This window comes from Xiphophorus hellerii, chromosome 18, assembly GCF_003331165.1.
Source record: "Xiphophorus hellerii strain 12219 chromosome 18, Xiphophorus_hellerii-4.1, whole genome shotgun sequence".
Taxonomy (NCBI): Eukaryota; Metazoa; Chordata; class Actinopteri; order Cyprinodontiformes; family Poeciliidae; genus Xiphophorus; species Xiphophorus hellerii.
The window spans coordinates 33,174,470-33,197,333 of record NC_045689.1 but is presented as its reverse complement, the minus strand read 5'-3'; the positions used below and the strand labels follow the sequence as shown (position 1 = coordinate 33,197,333).

Genomic DNA, 22,864 nt, shown 5'->3' with positions numbered 1-22,864 from the left:
AGAACACAGAGAACCTCAGCGTACCTTTGTGTCTGTCCATTTTGCTGCTGTTGGCGATGAAGGACATTTCCTCAGGCCAGCTCATGTCTTTGTTCCTGACTGAGGACGAACAAACAGAGATGGCAAGTCTTCTCATCATCTAACAACAAGTTCTCAGTATATAGCAGCTGCAGTTTAGTGACTGAGAAGCAACAAGAGGAACATTGGGGAGAGCTTCTCTTACCCTCAATAACCAGCTGCTGCTCATCCTGGATCTTTAGACTCTCCAGAGTGTGGTCTTCATCATCAAGCAGGGTCAGGTAGTTCTGGAGGACAAACAGGGGTTTTATTCAAATGTACTGAACAGTAACCTCCAGCCTGGTTAAACATGCTGTATCTTTACAGATGCATGGGGGGAACAGCCAGGCTGTTCAGATGTTCATGATGTCATTTTACAGAGGCTTTCATTATTTAATGTTTTTACTGTTTTTGTCATAACGAGGTCTACAGATTAAACCTCTTCCAGCTATCAGAGAAAGTTGTGACTGCAGATCTCCCTGGATATCATGCACAAAGAACATTAAGCCCAACCTATTTTAGTCTTGTTGCTACTCACTGCCAGTGAGCTGGCTGAAAAAAAAGCTAACACTTTCCGTTGCTTTTCAGAAAGACGAATCATAAAAATGGTAGTCATGCTGTGGAAACTAAAAGTCTCCTCTTCACACACAGTGACATGAAGCATCAGAACAGGTTGTTAGGATTTTGAATTTCTTTAAATTTACTTATTCTAGCACAATAATAGTAACATTACAGAGTTAATAAAGAAAAGTAATTTAAAATGGTATAGACTCCAGTACAACATCTCATTATATCTGCCTTTGGCGTTGAACTTTGAAATGATCTCAGGCCGATCTCTGAACACAGAACATGAGGTTTCTGAGTGATCTCTGCTCACCTCACTGTTGTAGAGCCAGAGCCTCATGTCCTCCTCCTTGATGCGGAGCCGCTGTGACAGGTACAGGTGGATGTCCTTGATGGTGGCCATGCGGCTGAAGCAGCCTGTGTACGCCAGCATCCTCTTCAGAGGAGCGTTAGGAGACGGCACGTTTCCTGCACGATACAAACCCCCATTTAGACCCAAACACCAGACAAATCCTGATCAGACCAAACCAGGACCAGAACGTCCATCCAGCACACAAGCTCACAGATGCAACCAACAGCAGCCATCAGCTGATTGAGGATTAGTTGTAAGAAAGCAGCAATAAAAGTCAATCAGAGCAGGCATGATTGGTCAAATAATCAGCAAACCAACCTGGCGGATTCAGGACTCAAACACAAATCATAATTAGTCCTGTTATTCAACTGGTGGTGATTGAACAAATATGAAGAGATTTGCTAGTTTGATTCCCACCCACACAGCTTTGCTTTTCCACCTTGGCACAATAAGAAGCAGCCTGTCCATGTTTATCCTGCATGCCGAGAGGGGCCATTAGGGCTGGATCAGGCTCTCAGTCCCAGGTTGGAACCACAGCAGGAGTGAAACTGGAAACAGAATCCAGATCTGATCACATGATTTGGAGGAGCGCGCTCACACACACAGCGCTGATGTCAGCCTGAGCATCCCAAACCTGATTAGGCCTGAAATGACTTTCTAGAAGTCCAGGAAAGCTCTGATGTTCATCAGCAGAGAAATGACAAGGCGAGGTGAGGACATTGACCAACACTGGCCACAGTTTCCTTTTGACTTCAGTTTATGCAACAAATGTTGTAAAACAAGAGGAAGAGGCTAAGATTTTCAGGCTGAAAGCTGACAATGCAGACTAGAAAGAAACTGAGGAGGATTTTAAATACAGATAGCAGACGTCGAATATTTCTACCGCTCCAGTTACTGTGGCTAAAAGGGAGGACGGCATGCAGGAACAGTTACATTTTATTACAAAACAATGATTATTGATGCTGTAGAGATCATCATCATGGCTTGAAATACAATCCCTCGCAAAAATATTCATACCCTTAAACCTTTCTCCTTTGCTCAAGTTGCAACAGCACACTTCAATGTATTTAACTTCAGATTTATGTAATAAACCAACACAAAGTACAACATAACCATAAACCGGAAGAAAAAGGGTAGATGGTTTTCTTTTGTACTCCGATACCACTAAATAAAATCCAGTGCAACCAATTCAGACATCATCTTGATAGTAAATAAAGTCTCAGCTGTTCTGTGAAGGTTTCAGAGGTTTGTTAGAGAACAAACAGCATCATGGAGACCAAAGAGTCCAGAAGAGGAAGAACTGGAGAGCTTAACAGCAGAGTCAGGCTTCACAACTCTGTTCAGTCCAACCATCTAAAGGAGCAAAGACTATGGTACAACTGTAAACCTAATGACACCAGGCTGTCTGTGAAACAGGAAAAGCATTGCTGCGCATCACAGCTTCACAGCAAAATGTGGTGGCAGCATTATGCTGAGCAGGGAAAGGAAAGCTGGAGATGAGGGGAGAATGGAGAATGGATGGAGCTAAATATAAAGTAATGCTGTTCACCACTCAACTGGATGACCTTTAATCTGCAGTCAGAGGGGGATGTGATCAAAACATATTAATGTGGCTCAATTAAAGTCCAGATTTAAATCTAACAAAGAATCTGTGGCAAGATTCTTTCTCAAGCTCAGCCGGATTCATATAATCCGGCTGAGCTTGAGCCACTTCGCAAAGAAGAGCAGGTAAAACTGTAAGCGGGGAGGTGGAGCTGCAGTAAAATGTGGTTCTAAGAACTATTGACTTAATGATTTAGTCATATATAAAAAATAAACCAGCTGAAACCTAGGTATCCTTTTTCTTCCAATTCATGTTTTTACACAATTTGTGTTGCTTTATTATATCAACTTCAACAAGTGACAAAACATGGAGTGTGAAAACATTTGCAAGGCACTGTATTATACTTTTAAATAGCAGTCAATAGTCATAGTTTCATTATTTACTAAGTCGCTCCCAGATTTCTTTCACATACTATTATGCCATCTCTGCAAAGCTGTGAAGATTGGAAAAGTCAATTATTAAACTTTCCTAATGATTAGTCTTTGCTGGGCCACGGGTTCAGCTAGAGTTCTGCCCGGCTCGGATCAGTCCACACAGAGGAAAAATGAACGGTGGGAGATGTGGGATTGCTCAGGGAAACATTTATCGACGGCTTGCTCTGGTCTTGCTGCAGGCTTACGTTACCTCTTGGTGGGGGCAAATACGGTGGGAACATTCGCAGGCTGGTCATACCCATATTGACCCAGATGTTGGACTGAGGGGAGCGCGTGGCGGGCTGCTGGCGGAGGAACAGGAGGTAGCAGGGGAACAGCTCCAGCTCTGCTTGACCAGTCTTGCTTTCCAGGATAACCTGCAGGAGTGGAGCGGAAAGTTATGTTAGCTAGCAATGAAGCTGCTGTTCCTGGGTGGACAGAACAGTCCAACAGAGACGCCCATGAAGGAACATGCTGAGACATTTTGGTTTTGTAGCGTTTATTCTAAGGAGAGACTAGCTTCCTATAAATCAGCTTCATAAAGTTCAACATGTCTACAGTCCAGCACAGAGCAGAGGTCTGGCAGGTTAAACATGTACAAGGAGATACATTAAGATAACACTACATGTACTTGTTGATCAAAAGGAATAATGATGTGGAAAGAAAAGAGAAATATCTTAATAATGAGAATCAGATTTGAATTTTTCAGCTAAGAAAAGGGATAGAAACATGTTTATGTCTTAAATATTTTGGCCACATATGAAAATTTTGTTTTACTTATAGTTTCACAAAACTATTTTGTTTTATTCTCCTTAGACTTACGCTGCTCCATTCACTCACCGGTCGTGGCAGGCTCAGGTTGGCACCGTACCAGTGGTAGAGGGCCCGCCACACAGGCTCTGGCACCATCTCAAAGTCTCTACCAGGCACCAGCTGCAAAGAGCGCTTCAGTCTGCCACCCTCCATAGTTAACGTAGGGGCCTGCAGGGGATAGAGCACAGCAGATACGTAAGCAGGGAGGGAAAAAAGCACAGAAAAGACGCTGTTCTGTCGCTTTGAATTACACATAACAGCCAGAGACAAAATCCTAATGCTGTGGAAAAGCTGGCAGCCTTTTATTATTACAGTAAACCACAGAGATAAAAACTAAATGGAAACATTATCTGCTTCCAGACCACAAAAAAAATGAAGTGGGTTTGAAGTGAGAACCTCTGCTACCAAACTAATGATGCAAAGTGGAACAAATATTTAACGGTTTCTTTCATATTTACTCACCAAAGTAAAGCTAGTCTCATTCTACAGCTTGTATGAGAGCAGGACAGTGTAAAGCAGGGGGACTGCATCATTCTGGAGTTCTCTCTAAAGCAGTGTGGCTTCTATGCTCAGATGTCAAACATATCCACTAACAAGCAGATGAAAGAAAACACCCTATTCTGCTTAGAGGGATGGTCTACTCCTTCAACTGATACAGATTGGAAGATTTTTTGAATAAACATTTAATGCCTCATATTCTTTTGGATTGGGACTTTATATGGATGAGCCTATAAGAACTATTCTGAAACAGAGTGAAAAATCCACAGAGCAGGAAAACAGTTCCAACTAGTTCCACCGGTCAACGCGGTGAGGGGGTACAGGACTTAGGAAAAGCCCTCCTTGCCTTTATGGGGTCAGTGGTGACCAGAGACTGGTTGTCGATGGCTCCAGGTCTCTGTGCTGTCAGCTGGGAGGGCAGATGGCCATTGGCTCCAGAAAAACACTGATTGTTGTTTTCTGAAATGTTGTGCTGACGGGCGAAGCAGCTCTCTGCTGCGGAGGGAGCCAACTGAGGACTCAGTGCTGTTGGGGAGAGGAGATCAACATCCACAGCAAACAGTCAGAAAATAGCAAAACTGTCAAATGACAGAGGAGGCTTAAATAAATGCAGCAAAGTTTGTACATAATGCAGTAACATAATACTAATATGAGGAATTAAGTTTCTAATTACTTCATGTACGTTTTTCACCAAGATGTCTTATATGGATGGGAACTCTTTCAATCTGGTGGCTGAAGCCTTCATATAGCTGTTTCATAACTATACCAAGATTTCTGAATTGATTTGAAATCTACAGCACCATCAGTTTAAGTTGAAGAAATTCAGCTAAACCCTTTTCCATCTTCAAGCTTACAGAAAATTCTGTGAACCTATAGACTGAAAAAGGTTTTTTATACCCAGATCATCAAATAATAGCATCAAACAAAACTGGTCTTCAATGGTGATTTCATATATTACAACCAATGTGAAAATGTAACTATTCAAATTTTTTATGTTATATAATCAACCAGAATACAGTCTGAACTGTAGAATAAACTGTTCTGTGACTAGAGATTGTTCAGGGCTTCCCCCAGAAAACCTGCTAAGCCCGGTGGTAGGGGCGCCGAGGCGGTCAACTGGTGGTCCACCGTGCTTTTGTATTAAAAGATGTTAAGTTGACAGGAAAGTAAAAATATTACTGGGTAATTTTATGTGTTACGGGAAAACATCGCCAGTGAAACGATATGTAAACCCACAACTAGTCTTAAAAACAACAAATAAAAAAAAACAATTAAAATGAACATCAATTATTTGCACTTTTGTTTAATCCAAATTAAATCAGTGGCTCCATAAGGCTCCCAGGGCTTCAGTGGCCCATAAATGCTAATATTTTAACACAGACCACAGATACATAAATGTATCATTTGTTTATTGAGATGATCAATGCTGCTAAATTTGATTTAATGGTTTCAGCATATATAAATACATTTTTTACAAATTGTTTAACATTTATATGTAAGATTTTAAGGAGCTGGCAAGTTTACTTTGTAAAAGTTCAAAGAACAACATTCATAGTTAAATTGTTTTGTTACCATAGCAACAATCTGATGCCGTGAGTTTAATCTTTGAGTTTGAGCTCTGTTTGCCCACAAATACAAACTAGTAAACTGCAATTATAACTTATTGCTTTTTAGGTTGGCCAATTAAACTATTCCCTTCTCCCAGATTTCACTAAATCTAACACAGAATCTGTTAGAGGTGCTCATGTTTCTAGCAGCAAGAGGGGCCCCTAAGTCAAATCCTGCTCAAGGCCTCATGCAGCCTTGGACCGGCCCTGCATGAGTTAAATCCGCTGCACTGCGCAGAGATGCAAAACAAACGAGAGATTTAATTTAATGCTGCTAATGTGGCTTTAGTAGCTCTTCCGTTTCGTGTCTGTTGAGTTTTTAACAAGGGGACACAGAAACTATGTTGGTTGGTCCAGTTTATGGGACGAGTTTCTCAAATCTCCGCGCAACCACGCACATTAACTCTGTCTGACTAAGTGGACAAAGCATTTGACATGGTTTGATGCTTCATAACCGGAAAAATAATACTAAAATTATTAATAAAATAATATAAAACCAGAGTGATGCGTGACTAAGTGGCGAGCGCGAGAGCTCCTCCCCGGGCTGAACCTGCATGATGAGGTTAGCCCGGTTCGTTAACCACTAAGGCTCCGACCAACTGGGAACACATATATAAACTTTATCAGCCCAGACAGAGCTGGGCGCTGGGCAGCGTGTTGAGATGGAAAAGCCGCACAAAATTCTTTGTCTACAAATATAAATCATTCTCACCACTCGCTCAACGCACTCATTTTATTGGCTCTGTTTTTTTAATCTGTTTTACATTTAAATGCTTTATCTTTAAACACTTAAATTCTTTTGTTATTTTATCATTAGCTTAATGATAATAAACTCCTGTCGTTTGTAGTCATCTGGATAAATTCTATGCATGTGTAACATCTAGCTGCTCAGACAGCATCAGTGCTGTTTGCACCTTCTTCTGTTATCATTTTAAAACCTGAGCTGCATCAGGTAGACACCAACTGAGGCTGAACTATTTGTCTATTTTCTTGATGATCAAAATGTATCCCGTTTTAAAGATCGGGTGGTGTTCCAAATTGGTAATTGTCATCTAAATGACTAGTTTTATTAATAATTGCCTTAAGCAGTTATTGTAGTTATTCATAGCCAGGCTGGACCTCTATTGCTGCACAACAAATCTAAGACATGCAGTAAACTGAGTTTTAATGTACTGTACTTTACAATAATTAGGCTTGTATTGAACTGTGAACAGGTCTGGATTGTTGTATTGGAATGAATCAGACTGATTTATCATTAATTAGAGCTGGTTTGGATTTAGTGTAATTGGGTATAGAATTGACATTTTTATCTCCTTTAGCAACATAATATGTTTATTCAGATGTGGAGGAATGGAAATACACGGGATTGAACTGAATTTAAAAACTCTCACTTACTTGTTTCCACATGAACTAACAAACAGAGAAATCAACAGTGGACTCTTATCTATTGTGGACTGTTTCAAGAAGACTGACCAGTTTCTGTTGCTTCTGAGGCACTGGACACAGCATCAGGAGACTTCTCCTCTGAGGGACTGAAGGGGCCGAAGGTCCCCAGGCCCCCAGGCCTGTCGGGGTTTGCGGGCTCCACGGTGGCTGTGGCTGTCAGGGGCCTGAGTGAGCTCAGAATGGACGGCTGTTCCACAACGATGCCTTTATGCTCCTGGACAGGAAGACAACAGCAGGGACTGTCCTGTCAGTGTTCAAAGTGGTTAGAAGTTAACAGTGGTTTCCATGACAACAGCAACTAAAAAACTTGCTTTGGCTAAATGACTGGGACATTTCAGGAAGGGTGTTGGTTCCCACAGATGGCTTCTCACACATCAACAGAACAGAACTGCTGATGTTTCATCATATTTTCTGCCTTTCTAATGTTTAACAAACATTTTCACCATTAAAATGGTTAAACCAGTGCATGAAAAACAACAGACTAACAAATGATGCACAGCAGGAAATATTTCCATTCAGAAGAAAACAGAAAAATTCTATGAATGCTTTATGGGCGATCAATTGATTTTATCTATTAACTGAATTTTCAGGGTATGAAGATTTCATTTTTGGCAAATCTGAATTTTTTTAGGGCTTCCGTAGCTCACTCAGGGCTTTCCATCATGTTTTACAAGCAGCTTGTATTTAGCTGGACTCTGAATTCAGGGAAACTCAGGACAAACAACTGAAATAAAAGAAAGTTTTTGAAAATATTTTTTTGTAATTTATAACTTAGAGAAAGGGAGAAAAATAGTCTATTAAAATTGGAAGTCAAATTTGGTGTAAAAGCCAAATGAGGATAATTTTTTATTTTTAAGCCATTTAAAAATATAAAAAAGTTCATTCCTTCGAAGGGTGGACACCATTTCTGATAACTCTACAGCATTTTTATGTTAAAATTTTGTCCTTACTGTACAGTATTTTCTTAACTTTGCTTTGTATACAGTTGAATACATTTTTATTTTTGTGTGAGACTATATCCCTCGATCCTGCTCTGTTACACCTGAACTTCCCACTGTGGGACAATAAAGAATATTTTTTATCTATTCTAGTTTATGGTTTTGGATAACATGTAACATGCTTTTTACTTATTATGTAACTATGCAGAGAAGCCACAAATAATAATATTGTAACATGAAAACAGAATAGGTTGATTATCGGCTTTTGACAGGTAACTAGCTAGTTGAACACAAAAACACGAGTTTTTTAATCAGTGAATAAGAACATGTCAGCATCTCATTCAGTATGTGAGAGAGGCAGACTGAAAGGCTAAATGTGTTCCTGCTGTTGCTTGAAAATCAAAGTCCATCTCCAGAACATACTGCTGGTTACACTGGTCACTGGATCTCTGAAGTGACAAAAAGGTGTCACCATGGTTACAGTATCCTTTACAATATGGAGAACATAAAGCGTATCTCGGTTTAAATATCAGAATTGGGAATGAAGTTTGGAAAGAGCCATTTTTCATCCTCCCTTTAGATTCTTCTATGGTCATCTGGATATGGAAAAAATAATAATCAAGCAACTTTTTAAGATTATTCAGGAACAATGAATCATTTTCACAGACTGCTCTGATTCTGTTGTGTTATTTACAAACAGTAGGAAGATGTTTTATCTTTATAATAGTGACATGATTTCACCTAGTATGAAGCTAAATACTTGGGAGAATATGTTACTTTTTGATTAACAGAATAAATATTTAATGTTGACTATGCTTTGTATGAAATGGACGATATTATTTTACGCACAATGGTGCTTTGTTTCTTCTGCTTTACTCACATATTTAACGTAGTCCTTCCACTGCTGCCACCACAGCATGGAGATCAGGAACCAGCTCTGGCTCTGCTGCAGCCCATGTCTGCTCTCCCTTTCTAACCACCCCCTGCATACAGGCAGACACACACACACACACACACACACACACACACACACACACACACACACACACCCCACCCCCACCCCACACACACACACACAACAAGAAACTCTCATCAGGTATAAGCACATACCATTTAGAAACAGAAAAAGAAAAATCAGATAAAGAGGTGGGTTACCTGATGATCTGCCCTTCCTCTTCAGGAGTGGCAGGTCTGAGGCCCAGCACTATGTGGCAAACCTGGGATAAGTCAAACACATTGACATGATCATGAATGAATGCTGTTGCGGTTCCAGCAGCTGTATTTTGCCACAGAAGCATGTCGGGGTACCAACCTGGAAGAGCAGGTTCAGGAACTCATTGGCCAGAGCGCTCTTCACGCTCCAGATCTGGTAGTCTTCAAGGGTCAAGTGACCCAGCTGTGAGGAGCCAAACGACACACAGGTCAGCATACTGCACTATCTGAATGCAGAGTGTTCTGACACCTCACAAAGCTTTTTAGATTTCACTCCACCTGCTTACCATGTGTGTGACCTGCTGGTCTGATTTCAGGCATGATGCCACTTATTAGTCCCTCCAGGAAGTTGCAATGTTCCGATTGCAACTATTAATGCAAATGCACTTATTTTGCATAGACTTGCAATTTTTGCCAGTCATCACAACTTTTCCACAAATGACTAATCAGCTTAATGTTTTCTGTATTTCCGTCTTTTCGGACCAATTACTGCAACGTGACGTAATAATTTAACTTCTTGTTTCACATTATCTCTTGAAACCTAAGACTGCAAAATGAAAGCATATGTGATGCTAAACAGTAACAATTTATTTTTGCAAAAACTGTTCTGAGATGTTGTGTAGGATTTGCTTATAGTGTGTATACAGGTGACCTGTCCAGGTGTACCCCTCCCCTCGCCCGTCAGCCGCTGTAGATAGACCCCACCACCCTCACATCCCCACAAGGATAAGTGTGTTGGATAATGGAAAGGTGGATGTGTAAACAGTTCATCTTAGCTTGATTGACCAATATGAAATTCTTGGCATTTTTGGCAAAAATAACAATTAAACCTTTTTGAAAATGGTCCTACAAAATTAGTAATTTTATGTCGCAACAATCACAAAAAATGATGCAAAATTTTAGAGGAACGGACGTATTCAGCTGACTCAGCCTGCGGTTCCATCTGTCTGTCAACTGTTTCAAACACCAGATTATAACTGAGCTGTTAAACAGGTCTGCAATGAGTTGCCACCTGCATTTTTGATATTTCGCCTGGATTGCTTTATTAATGGACAGCAAACTATCCCACAGTGCTGGCTAACACCTCAGTCACTCTACATCTCTGGATGTGTGAGAGTTTAAGAAAAATGACATCTATCAATGTGGATCTGGAACTGCAGGTTTCCAACAAAAAACACTTAACTAAAGCAGGACTTCCTGTTTTACACGCAAGAATGGAAAACTGAAAAAACACAACCATTTGGGAAACATTTTAATAACTGCATGACCACAACAATGATAAAGGCTGGCATTAAAATTTTATAATACAGATAATACGTGCTGCCTAAGAGGCAATATGTGGGGTCACCAGTATTTATGGAAAATGGAGAAGAGGCTGTAAACAGAGTGACTGTTTAAAACAGCAAATATGTTTGTTTACCACCAGAAAATAATGTAAACCACAAAGAAAAAGAGTTATTATTAATCTACAAAGTCCTAAATTTGATGTGACAATTTAATGTTTAGTTCATGAAAATTTTTCAAATTAATGTTCTATGTTTGCTTTACTACTTATTTAAATTTGTTCTTTAATTTCACGTTGAAACAGATAGGATCTTGGGAACTAGGCTTTTGGAAATGCGTGTGAAGAAGAGCATCCCGGTGTCTCACCTTGGTCGTGTCGTGCATCTTCACAATTTCCTCCACTATGTCTGAGATGCTGCTGTGCAGCTCCTGCAACAGCATCAACATGTCAGTGGGAGACAGGAGAAACCAGAACTAAGCTCAGCTCTCAAATCTTCTGGGGAATATTCTGCAGGCTGACATGGAATTCATTTCACTCAGTTGATGTGCAGGGTTCCCACATATTTTCCATTTCCAAACAATCACAAGACTTGGAGTTCTAGACTTTTTTTCTGTACCTTTTCTAAAAATGTAGACATTTCGTTATAAAAAATCTATCTGACCACATCAACAGTAGTTAGGATTTACTAGGTTTATGTTCCACAAATCATAAAACACAATACTGAAGTTGGCATGGGACTGTTTGGTAAAGTGTATGACTTTCTAATATCCAATGAAAATCTGTAACACTTGTCCACTAAGGTCAGGATTGTCATACCTTCAATATAGATTCTTTAAAGCTCACTTTCTGATCACAGTTTTGACATGTTTAAACATGTTAAATTAAGTTTCAATTATTTTGTTTGGGATTTAGACCAGAATCACAAGTCAAGTTCAAAACCATGACTGAATGAGTGCACATGTGTCCTTCACTCTTAACTCATCAGCTTAAAAACCAATATACTAAAGAGGCAACACAAATAAAAGATGCAATATAAATATCAATCTATGTTTGAAATTGGAATCTATAATTTAAGTATAAATCTATACTTCATTTTTCAGATATTTAATTTTTTTTCTGTTACAGAACAGAATAAAGAATAAAGTCTATAAGCTATTACACTCTTTTCTTGGCTTACCTATTTTTCTTTGATCCTTACTTTTCCAGATCTGAAAAATTATCATTTATGCAAACTACATATTGTCATTTTATTCCAGATGTTTCAAGATCTTACAGGAACCCTGAATGCGCTAATCTGCTGCATCTCCACTGAAATAAAAGATTTCATTTTATTCTTTCTTCCTCTTAAACTCACATGTGTTCATGTCTTTTTGAGATTAAAAATACAAATGAGAGAATCAAACGGCTACAAGGCAGGAAGCACCAGACCACTACACATTTATTACCAAGGCTACAAGCTATTCTACCACAAAACATTCCAAATAATATTTTAATAAACACTAAAAATTCTCTGATCAAACCTAAATGTATGGTGTCTCTAAAGTATGTGTTTTTTACTGTTATTTCCCAACAGCAGTCAATCAAATGGACCAGTTAATCTTTAGTGAATATTTTTCAAATGCAGAAGATCAGTCTCTTCTACATTTGCCTCCATAATTCCACTCAAGCCAAAGCTGTTGGGCTGTTTTCCACTGAATCATGTGTTCATAGCAGGAAATGAATGCTCTCTGAGCCTGAGGGTGAACTCACAGGGATTGTGTCTGTGCGATTGTCCTTCCACACCTCCAGCAAGGCAACAACCATCTCATGGAGCTCATCTCGAGACAGAATCCCATCACGGTCCACATCAAATACTTTGAAGCAAACTGAAGAGGGAAATAAAACTAATTAATTTTATGATGTAGCTAATATCTTGATATGACTGTTTCTGCATCCAATCGATCAAAAAGTTGATTTGAGGCTACATGTTAGACCAACACAGGAGAAAGTCCTCTTATGACAGGAAGCCTGTTATTATGGAAACCCACAAGGAGGGTTCATTTATCTATAAGCAGTTAGAACCACAGCATGGCTTACATTTCTGCCTTTCAGCAACAGGCCCCCTACAGCAGGCTGAGAGTCCACAAGAGATCTCTTTAAAGTCGATGTGATTGTCCCGATTTTCATCGAAGGCGTGAAACAGACCTGAAACACAGCATGAAGGACAGAAATTATGTTTGGATGCAGTAATAAAGAGCAAACAGTGCAGGGGGAAGAGCAGGGGCTGGAGAGACCATCCTGGGCTAATTGCATGTGAGCTCATTAAGATTCAGAGTTTGTAAACCAAAGATCACAAATGATTCCAAAGTAAAAGCAGAGACTCCTGCAAATAGTAGAAAAGCAACAAGTCCATGTCACTGGTTCCATCAAGCATCGATTCACTTGGTTCCAAACACTGAAACCTGAAGACCTTACTAATGATTTCACAAAGTTTGATTTAAAATTCCAAAGAGTTCAACAAGCAGGGATCAAACCTCGACACCAATTAAGGACAGTATAAGCTATCAAACTGTCCATGTCAGTTCAGGCTTGATGTGTTTACATGTTTGACATGGATTTCCAAGATTCCCCAGACGAAAGATTGGTCCCACTTTCCACACAGACGCATATTTCCAGAATTCTCAATCCAGTTTTTAAAGTATAGAAGGACAGGCTCAATGTGGATTTACTGCACGTATGTATGTAGACGGGGTCTATGGGTGTGACAGACGACAGCAGGGCGGGTATTGTGTGATGGACAGTCAGGTGGGCGGGGTTAGTGATGTAAGGTGTGTTGGTAAGTGGGTGGGGTTTGACAGAGATGTCAGTGGGTGGGTGTTGTCTGGTGGGACAGATGTAGTCCAGGGGCAAGATGACAGATTTAGGGTGGATGAATGGGGTGGGGTTGGGCCTGATGGATGGATGCAAAGACCAAGACCGCTGCTCAGGAAATAAAGTCTGCAAAGATGCAGATTTTTCCATGTCCGTTTTCATGCTTAACCACACTTTATAATCTTTTTTTAAGACTGCATGTTTCTATTAAATTTGTTTTCATAGATTGGAGACCTATATCAGAGAAGATAGGACCTACCTTCACTCAGAGAGGCATGGATGGGAGGAGACACCAGCGGGACGAAGGTTTCCAAGTCAAAGCGGCCGGTTCTGGACTGGGCTTTGAGCAGCCAGTAGCGCTTCTCCAAGTCTATTATGTCCGACTCTTCCACTGCATGACAAGATCAAACAGGTAAAACATGGATCACAGTTCTAAATGTACACTGCAGGACAATGTGGACAATAACTCCAGCTCCAAACATCAAAGAGTTTCTCAACCAAAGGAATGGTGGCTGATTGAGCTTAAAACAACAGATTCACAGCCTTAGCCTAATGAAATGAAACCTACGACAGGTAAAGAAAGAAACTGTGAGTGAACATTAAACCATTACTGTACAATGATATGTTAACTACATTTATATTAGATGGTGCTTTGTATGCTCCTACTGGCATCGAAAGAAAAAGTGTAGTTAAACTAAAGCAGTTCCAGTTTTATCCAGTGGAGGAAAACACAGTTTGTCCTTAGCAACAATATGAACTTCTAAAAGCAGAGAGCTCATTTTATTTAGCGTTAAAAAAAAACACCTAATAGGACTGTGTCATCATTAGGAAGGGAACAAAGGTCAAACACATCAGAAGTCAAACTGTTACTGACAGTGTTTTATCTGCAATACCTGCCTTGCTGCTGAAATGTGCTCTTCAAATAAACTCGAAACTCCTTTTTCTTTCTTTTTTTTTTTTAACCAGAAAACCATAATTCTTTGCTGACATGTCCACTCTTCACAATGTGATAAACAAGAAGAACCAAAATAATAAAACACACAAAGGGGTGACTAAATGATGTAAGGCGTTCTGTGTATATCTACAAAGGTTTGCAAAGTAATGTCTTGTTCTATTGAGTTCACACTAAGCACTTTTCTTAAAGCAAGAGAGGTACCGAGTCCACAAAACTCATCTGCTGGGATGAACTTTAAGACCGCTCTAGAGTTGAGAAAATAACTTCCAGAATTCAGAGACTTTTTCTTGCCAAAAGGGGAATTTAGAATTTAACCTCTTCTTAGGTTTTATGTCACAAACAGTTCTATGTACTTGGGTTTGGGTTAGACCAAACAAGTCAGGTGGTTCTGCAATCATTTACAACTTAGATGTGTAATGGGTATATGATTCTGTCATTTCTCTATCTCTTTTATGCACCACACACACACTGTTGCATGCTTACATATCCGTAACATATAAAAATGGCGACAGTCACACAAAAACAAAACTGATTAAGGCAGGCCAACACCTTAGAGAGGGAGCAGAATGAGGAGAAGATAAAAGCAGAACTTGCGCTACAATCTTTGCTTCACTTGGTGTCAACCCTAAGTCAACTTGGTGTCACGCAGCGCTGAGTGGAGCCCAGCGCTGGATGGTGAATGTCACTCTGTATCTGTTTCATTTGTATGACTTGTAACATTTGATCATTTTCAGCATTAAAGCCTGTTTTATACTTAAACAAATCTCATTATTTATCAAGGTAATGACTGAGGGTTTTTGGTCTGGTCCCGGTACTGGTAAACTGGCATGAATGTTACACGGTGAAAGAATCCTTCCTCTAAAAGAAACTTTACAGGAACTTTCTGCTGATGCAACAAAACTGGCTAGAACAGGAACTGGAACATAAATTGTGTTTACTAATCAAGCATAACATTATGACCACCAGCCTATTTGTGTGTGGTCTTGTTTTTCATTTCAAAGCTACCCTGATCCATTATGCCGCAGAATCCACTCTGTTATTAATTCTTCAAGTAGTTCACTGTCTCATATCTATGCTTTTATTTTGAAGGAGGTTTGTTCCATTTATTTTCTTCTTCTTGACATTCGTCAGCTGATCTGTTTTCTGTTTACTGTTGAGACAGTCATTGATGATGTGAGTAGTGGTATCAGTCATGTGACATGAATAGGTAGATGCTAATTATCACTACTGACAGAGTTGTTTAGCTGCTGGTATATTTCTGTAGTTTGTTAATGTCTGTTTTATTCTTAATGTGTTGGATTTTTATTAAAACTATCTAGCGTTTAACCGTTAGTTTTTGAGCTTTGACCAGTTAGAGCTAGACTGATTCTGAGTTTTGCATCATTTAAATTTAAACAGCCCTTATTACAGAGGGAATTAATGCTGATGTTTTTTACTTGCTTGTGAATTGTTATATTTACATTTTTGCAATAGTAATTTTGAACCTTTATTTATTATTTCTGTATTTTCAGAAACTGCTTCAATTTATTTGCACCATTGACATAATTCTTCAGTAAACCTATTTAAACACCTGATGACCAGCGTGCTTTCTGACCGAAGCCCTGTAGTGGTCAGTTAACAAAATCCATCAATCAATTTATTGATTTTCCACTGAGCTGTCAGAGTCGCTGCAATTGCTGGGTTTTTAAAACTGCTTGACAGGAAACTGTATTTACATTTTATTGTTTTGTTTGCGACACCAAGCTGATAATGTCCACAGTCAGCATGCTATACAAAAATGCATAGCGTGACTGCCGCTCTCTGTGCAGCACCAGTTGTGTGGTGGCTGCTCTGGTGGAGAGGAAACGGGGCTAGCCGCTCAACTAGCTCAACCAAATTGCTAGTATCCATTAGAATTGTGGGAAATGAAGCCATTTGTCATGAGAAATTTAGGCAATTTTTACACTTGACTATGAAGTCTCAACAGACCGAGTCACAGTATGACTCAGTATGTGGGAGCAGTATCATGTTTTGCCACCACACCGCATAACGGTTTAAAAATAAAAAAGAACATTCTCGATTGAAAGAACATGCAGATGGCAGTAGGACCACTGAGAGGAGGCAGGGGAGCTTGATCTTTTCACAGATTATCTGTCTCATGTTATAGTTAGGAAATAGTGATAGTTTTAACAAATATGAAAAAAATCTTTTTTATAAAAGTTATCTACTGCAGCTTTAAAGAAAATAATCATCAAACTGTGGGAGGGAAGTAGACAAAGAGGGAATACTCTGACTGTTCAGAAAAACAGAGCATTGTATGAAGCTCTGCCAGGCTTGATGGACTAGTCTCTCCCTGTCAACATGCTAATCCTTAGATTAAGCTAATAGGATTCAGCAGCTAGCCAGATACAGTAGCTGTTGGCATGACAGGTGTCAAAATACAGACATGCAATAAAATTACAGTCAGTTCCTGGCAGAACAAACTGGCAATAAAATCAACTTTAAGGAAGGCTTGTTTTAACAACTGCTGGTCACAGCTTCAATGAGGATGGCAGAATGAAGCAGAATGGTGGAGAGCAGACAGTTCCCTGTACCTGTGGTACCGATTCTGAGTTCTGGAGGTAAACATCAGGACAGTTGGGCCAGCACACGCTGAGAAATGCTTTCAGCATTCCTGTTTACTGTAGCAGTTCCTGCTGATTCCAAAGGGCCGACTGAAACAAACTAAGAGGAGCAAAATCAATGATTTACAGTAGAATGTTCAGGGAGCTATATTGAGCTAAGACAGACAAATGGATGAAAGACTGATAAATTATTGAGGGTTATGGACCGAGGCAGGGAGAAGACACATCCCAGTCTCAAAGCTCAGTTGGATGTTGCAGCCACAGCAAAAACAAAACATTAGTTCCTCCTTGGAGATAATCATAAAACAAGCAAAAAGCAAAAAGGCCTTCTGTGGTCTACAGCGTTTGGACTAAAAGGATGGATGTATAAAACCTCAATGTCGGTGAGGAGGAAGGTAAGACGGCAGCGTTTTTCCCAACATGACAGCCTTTTTCGGCTGGAAGACAGGAATCATAACATCACTGTTGGATTGTTATTCTGAAACATCTGATGGCAAATCAATAAAACTCCTCATCCTTCCAATGGAGCTGCCCTGCATGTCTTCCTCTGCCTTTCCTGCCCTTACAGTCACCAGCATACTACACCATTAAATCTGTCACAACATTCAGACGTTCTGCAAAACAAACATCACACTTTTAAAGATACAGATTATCAGTTTATATTAGCGCTGCGTTAGCATCACAGTAACAATAGCACTCTTCAGTGTGGAGGCTGTCACGATGGGAGGACGACTCAAAGCTTGACATTTTCAATGTAAGGGAGATGTATAAAGCCTTTTAAATAAAAACAGTTTCTATGACATATAGTGACATGGAGAGGTCAAAGAGAGCAGGAATTTGGCACATAACAGGAAGGTTCAATGGAGTACTATCAACGTTGTTCCATTTCATCACTTAAATGGGACCTTTTATACTGCATTGAACATGGGCTATACCAAAATGTTAATTACTTTTTGCATGAAATTATTTTCCTAATTATGAGATTTGACGACCAGGTTCTAGACAGCAGCGGCAACTGTAAGGCACATACAGCTGTAAAACCAGCTGACCAAACATAAACGTCTTCCAATATTGAAGTGGGCAGAGCTCCACTTGCATTGGTAAGGAGTTCGGCTTTCCTGGGGTTGCCGACTTAATAATCGGGAGATTTTTGAAATGGCTCAAGTGTCTGGATGTTTATTTTTAGTGCTCTAGAAGTAGTAGAGACCCAAATGGGTGTACAAAAATGCACAAAAAGACAATTTTGCATCATAAGACATTTAAAACTCTTTACCCCCGTCTGTCGTGGAATATGCTGTACACAGAAATGTTGGCAGCTTTTGGGAAATCTCATTTTCTGGAATCTACACAAGAAAAAAGCTGTTTTGGTAAAGCTATGCATGCTGATGGCACTAATCACGAACGGAGATGTTAACTCCACATCACTTTGTCTTTGGTTTAAAATAATGAATACCTGATTTACACTAACTGTTCTCTCTCCAACTAATTTGATTAATTAATTAATGATAGCTCATGGGACCAAAGTTAGAGAACATATTTTTAATCTGGTTCTTCAAACTTCTCCCAAAACTTGTATCCGCTGATCAAAGCTTTACAAAAATGGAGATCGAAATCGACTAAAAATCTCTATCAATGCATCTCTGTGCAGAATCGGTCTGTTTATCTATGTTGGCCGGTGCTGACGTATCTATAACACATTAGCAACTGACCCAAGGATTTGAACTCGTGCTACCCTCAACACTCAAAAGACCCACTGAGCATCAGAGCAACAATCCCATCAATGTGAATCTGAGATGATGATATACTGAGGAAACAGATTGTAAGAAGCTTCTGCAGTAACTGTGTAACTGAAGAAAGGCCAAACTTAGAATGCCAAACTAAGATTCTTCTCATCTAGGAACAAAAGAGTACATAAATCTCAAAAAACATGACTGACTCCAGTTCAAAGTGTGAGATGGTTCTAGGCATAAAAGCCATTTAACTGAAGACACAAAAAAGGTTTCCAACAGAAAGAAGAAACCCTGAAGGTCTGATACCCACCTGCGGGTGCAACTCTCTCAGAGTGGCAGCAGAGATACCATACCATTATCCAGAGAACATCCTTGGACAGGTGCTGCCACGGCCTGCATGTAGCAAAATTAACTCAGCGCAAAAAAAAAAAAAATACTCTAACAGAAACTACACCATCCTGCAGGGAATGCTGAGACTCCCAACACCTTGACTATACCGTGACAGTAGGCTAGCAAGCAGATGACTCCCACTGCTAAGCTCAGTCATGAGTCAAGCTTTACCATCTTGTTCTGGAAAGAGTCATGAACCACGATTGTGTCACTCACTCTCTCTCCAACTCTAACATACACACACACGCACCCCCACGCACACACACACTCACATGCAGAGACACAAAGTTAAGAGGATAAGATGGGAGCAGGCAGATTAAAGGCAAAGTCCGGGTTACTTGGTCAAGATAGGCTCTTTCCAGGGCTCTGCTCCTAATTGGTGAAATTAAGCTTCACTATATTTACTTGGCCTTTAACCTGCAACCTCAATAATCAATTTCATGAAATGCTTTTATGTAAGGTGGTCAATACCTCATAACAACTGAATAAGTTCTATGATGAAAAGCTTAAGGCATAAATTCCTGGAATAATGACAGAAAACAACTTCTTATGTCTAAACACAAGTACAGTACCTTGCAGAAGACCTCAACTGTTTTCACTTTCTGTGAAAACAGTTGGCAGCACTGTTGCCTTGCAGTAAGAAAGTTTATGCCCCTACAATGTAAAAAAGTGTACTTATTTTAAGTGTTTTTGTAAATCTTTACCAGGAGTGTCTATCAGTCTGGAGGGACCTATGCAGTACATCCAACTACAGCAGGGATTTCATCTGAGCACTGAGGCATTTTAATCGTTCACAACACCAACAACCTCTACAACCGAGGCAGAACTGGGATGAGGATGTGCTGAAGGGGAACCAACAGCAACACATCACAGGAATAACACAAAGATTTTATCTTGGATTCCTTGCATCAGAAATAGCAGCTTTGAGTTCATCTCCGTCTCCACTCTGCTTGTTATGTTTATGAAGAGAAACATGAGGAAACTGATTGAGCCCTGACTGGTCTTTATGTTTGTGTATGGCGACAAACGGAGTGGGTGTGTAAATGTGTAACTAGCCACGTTTTCGTTACAAATGTGTGCAAAACTTTGTCAATATTCCGCTAATGTCGAATAAACACAATTTCACCATTGAGGTGTTTCCATTAAATAAGAAATACAATTAAAATCACACATGAATAAGTTTGTTTACAATAAACTTATTGTTAATTATTGTTAATTATTTAACAATAATTAATTTAATTATTGTTAAATTAATTAAACAATAATTAATTTAAAAACCATGCCACAACATCATCCTTCAACCACTTCCTGTCTTCTTCTTCATGGTTTGTACCACTAGTAACATCTGGTAGTTGATCATGTGATTCGTGTGATGCAAAAAACTGTTTTCATTGCAGTTTTGCAATATAAATTAATTTTGATATAGCCAAAAAAACCACCTCATAATAAATTGGTATGGTTCCTCGCCAATTTATTTTTGAAATGTCAAATAGTGGAATTATATGGTCAAGAAGACTTAAATGGACTCACAGTGTGTGACGCCAGCGAGGGTCTGGTAGAAGGTGGGCGTGTCACTGTCATCCGTCAGCGTGACACACACTCCTCCAGAGAGAAGCCATCGAGACAGAGTGAAGGCCTCCTTGTTCTGCAACAGCCAGTTCCTGAAGCGCTCATAGTTGACCTTGTCACTCTGCAGAAAATCACCAGCGAGGAGCAATTACTACGTGTTCCCAAAGCGCCAAGTCACCTGGCTGTAATGGGGTGTATTTAATTTCCCTGCAGGAAACAATGTCAGCTGAGTTAACGCCTCCCGGTGGGACATTAATTCAACTGACAGTAATTTTAAGAAATGAGGATTTCCTAGCAGACATGGACAACCTCTGCTGTATCAATTACAACAGCAAGCCTTTTTTTTCCTTTTTTTTTTTTAATGGGACTGAGGGTAAAAATGCTAGCCCGTCAGATCATTAAACAAACTGTGTCAAATTTAACAAGAATGCTGAGTGAAAACGATATCTTGCAGCATCTCATTACCTAAACTGAACAGCATTCTGCAACTGGTTGCAACTTTAGAAATATTAAGGAAGAAAAAAAAAAAGTTCTTCATGAACAACTATTATGAACATCCTGCTGCTAACAGCAGCAGCACGAAGAAGAGTTAAACCACTTTTTTCATTTTTGGAGTAATTTCTTAAACATATAACCGATATAATAACTGAGTGAAGCCAAACTTTATGTGATCATAGGTGCTTGACAACAAGCATCAACTGACTGTTCACACACTACACCTGGAGAGGTCTGTGCTGTGTTTACACACCTCTGTGAAGCACCTCTTCAGGGAGGACGGGACTTCTCCATCAAGGGCCTGCAGAACTGCCTCGATATCTTCCCTGGCAGCATATCCACTGAGATCGCTGGCAAACAGGCTGAAGAGGTCTGAAAACACACACACACGCACACTCACAGCGTCACAGAGCATTCATCTTTATCACAGGAAGGCCGGCCATTTGTTCAAAGAACCAGTGGCGATGAGAAAAGCTAGAATGACACTGTGACGTCCTGAGAAATGCTCCATTGTTATGATTAAACAGCAGTTAAAAGAATTGGGAAAGGATTTCAGCATTCAGTTGTTTAAAATAAATAAGGTTCTCCCTTTTAGCTGTGAATCAATCATTTCTTCACCCGTTTTGAGGCTGAATCAAAAGCAGAGCCCCTAGTGCATCCTTCCACAACCAGACCATCACTGTACAGGTGCAGGAGGTATGTAGAACGCTGAGGGCAGTGAACCCCTGGAAAGCTGCTGGAGCTGATGGTGTGACAGGGTCCTCCCTGTCACACCATCAGCTGAGGGAGCTGAGGGACTGTGAGGGTTTTTACCAGCATTTTTAATCAGTCTCTCACCCAGTGCTCCATCCCACCATCATCCCTCTGCCAACAAAGAACATTAGTAGTTTCATTGACTACCAGTCAGTGGCACTAACCCCCATCATCATGAAATGTTTGGAGAAACTGGTTCAGAGTCACAAAACTTCTCGTCTGCCACATAAAACAGTTTGGATGTAGAACCAACCGGTCTAAGGAGAATGCCATCGCTACCGCTCTGAACACCACATTGACACACATGGAGCAGTAAAGGAGCTAAGTGAGGCTGCTCTTCCTGGACTTCACTTCGGCTTTTAACACCATCATTCAGAGCAGACTGGTGAGGAAACTGGGGGACCCGAGTCTGCCCCACAACATCTGCTGCTGGATCATGTTCTTCCTGGCAGACAAAGCGTGAGAATCGGATCCCACCTGTTCTCGGCACTGAGTGCCAGTACTGACTCCCCACAAGGATATGTGCTAAGCCCCCCACTCTATACCCTCTTCATCCATGACTGTAGGCCACATAACAATACCATCATAAAGTTTGATGATAATACCACAGTAGTGGGATTCATCTCTGGAGGAGACAAGACCGCATGCAGAGTAGAGGTGGAACAACTGTCTGTCTGGTGTACCACCAACAACCTCCGTTTGAACTCCTCCAAGTCAAAGGAACTGATTGT

General features: G+C 40.1%; 1 protein-coding gene across 6 annotated transcripts in view; it reads right to left on the bottom strand.

Moving 5' to 3' along the window:
* The window catches only part of usp32 (ubiquitin specific peptidase 32), a 57,573-nt gene that overhangs the window by 14,738 nt on the left and 19,971 nt on the right, over window positions 1-22,864 (bottom strand). For 2 of the 6 annotated variants that reach the window (XM_032590696.1, XM_032590693.1), the window contains exons 4-19: window positions 21,634-21,752; window positions 20,847-21,006; window positions 13,898-14,029; window positions 12,865-12,972; window positions 12,538-12,653; window positions 11,154-11,216; window positions 9,604-9,687; window positions 9,447-9,508; window positions 9,172-9,274; window positions 7,381-7,597; window positions 4,647-4,825; window positions 3,830-3,970; window positions 3,201-3,366; window positions 935-1,089; window positions 224-305; window positions 25-99 (exon numbers count right to left, since the gene is read on the bottom strand). In XM_032590696.1, coding sequence (XP_032446587.1) covers window positions 25-99; window positions 224-305; window positions 935-1,089; window positions 3,201-3,366; window positions 3,830-3,970; window positions 4,647-4,825; window positions 7,381-7,597; window positions 9,172-9,274; window positions 9,447-9,508; window positions 9,604-9,687; window positions 11,154-11,216; window positions 12,538-12,653; window positions 12,865-12,972; window positions 13,898-14,029; window positions 20,847-21,006; window positions 21,634-21,752 — 1,962 coding nt within the window. The remainder of the gene's footprint in view (window positions 1-24; window positions 100-223; window positions 306-934; window positions 1,090-3,200; window positions 3,367-3,829; window positions 3,971-4,646; window positions 4,826-7,380; window positions 7,598-9,171; window positions 9,275-9,446; window positions 9,509-9,603; window positions 9,688-11,153; window positions 11,217-12,537; window positions 12,654-12,864; window positions 12,973-13,897; window positions 14,030-20,846; window positions 21,007-21,633; window positions 21,753-22,864) is intronic. The other 4 variants (XM_032590698.1, XM_032590695.1, XM_032590694.1 and 1 more) reach the window with 2 other exon arrangements.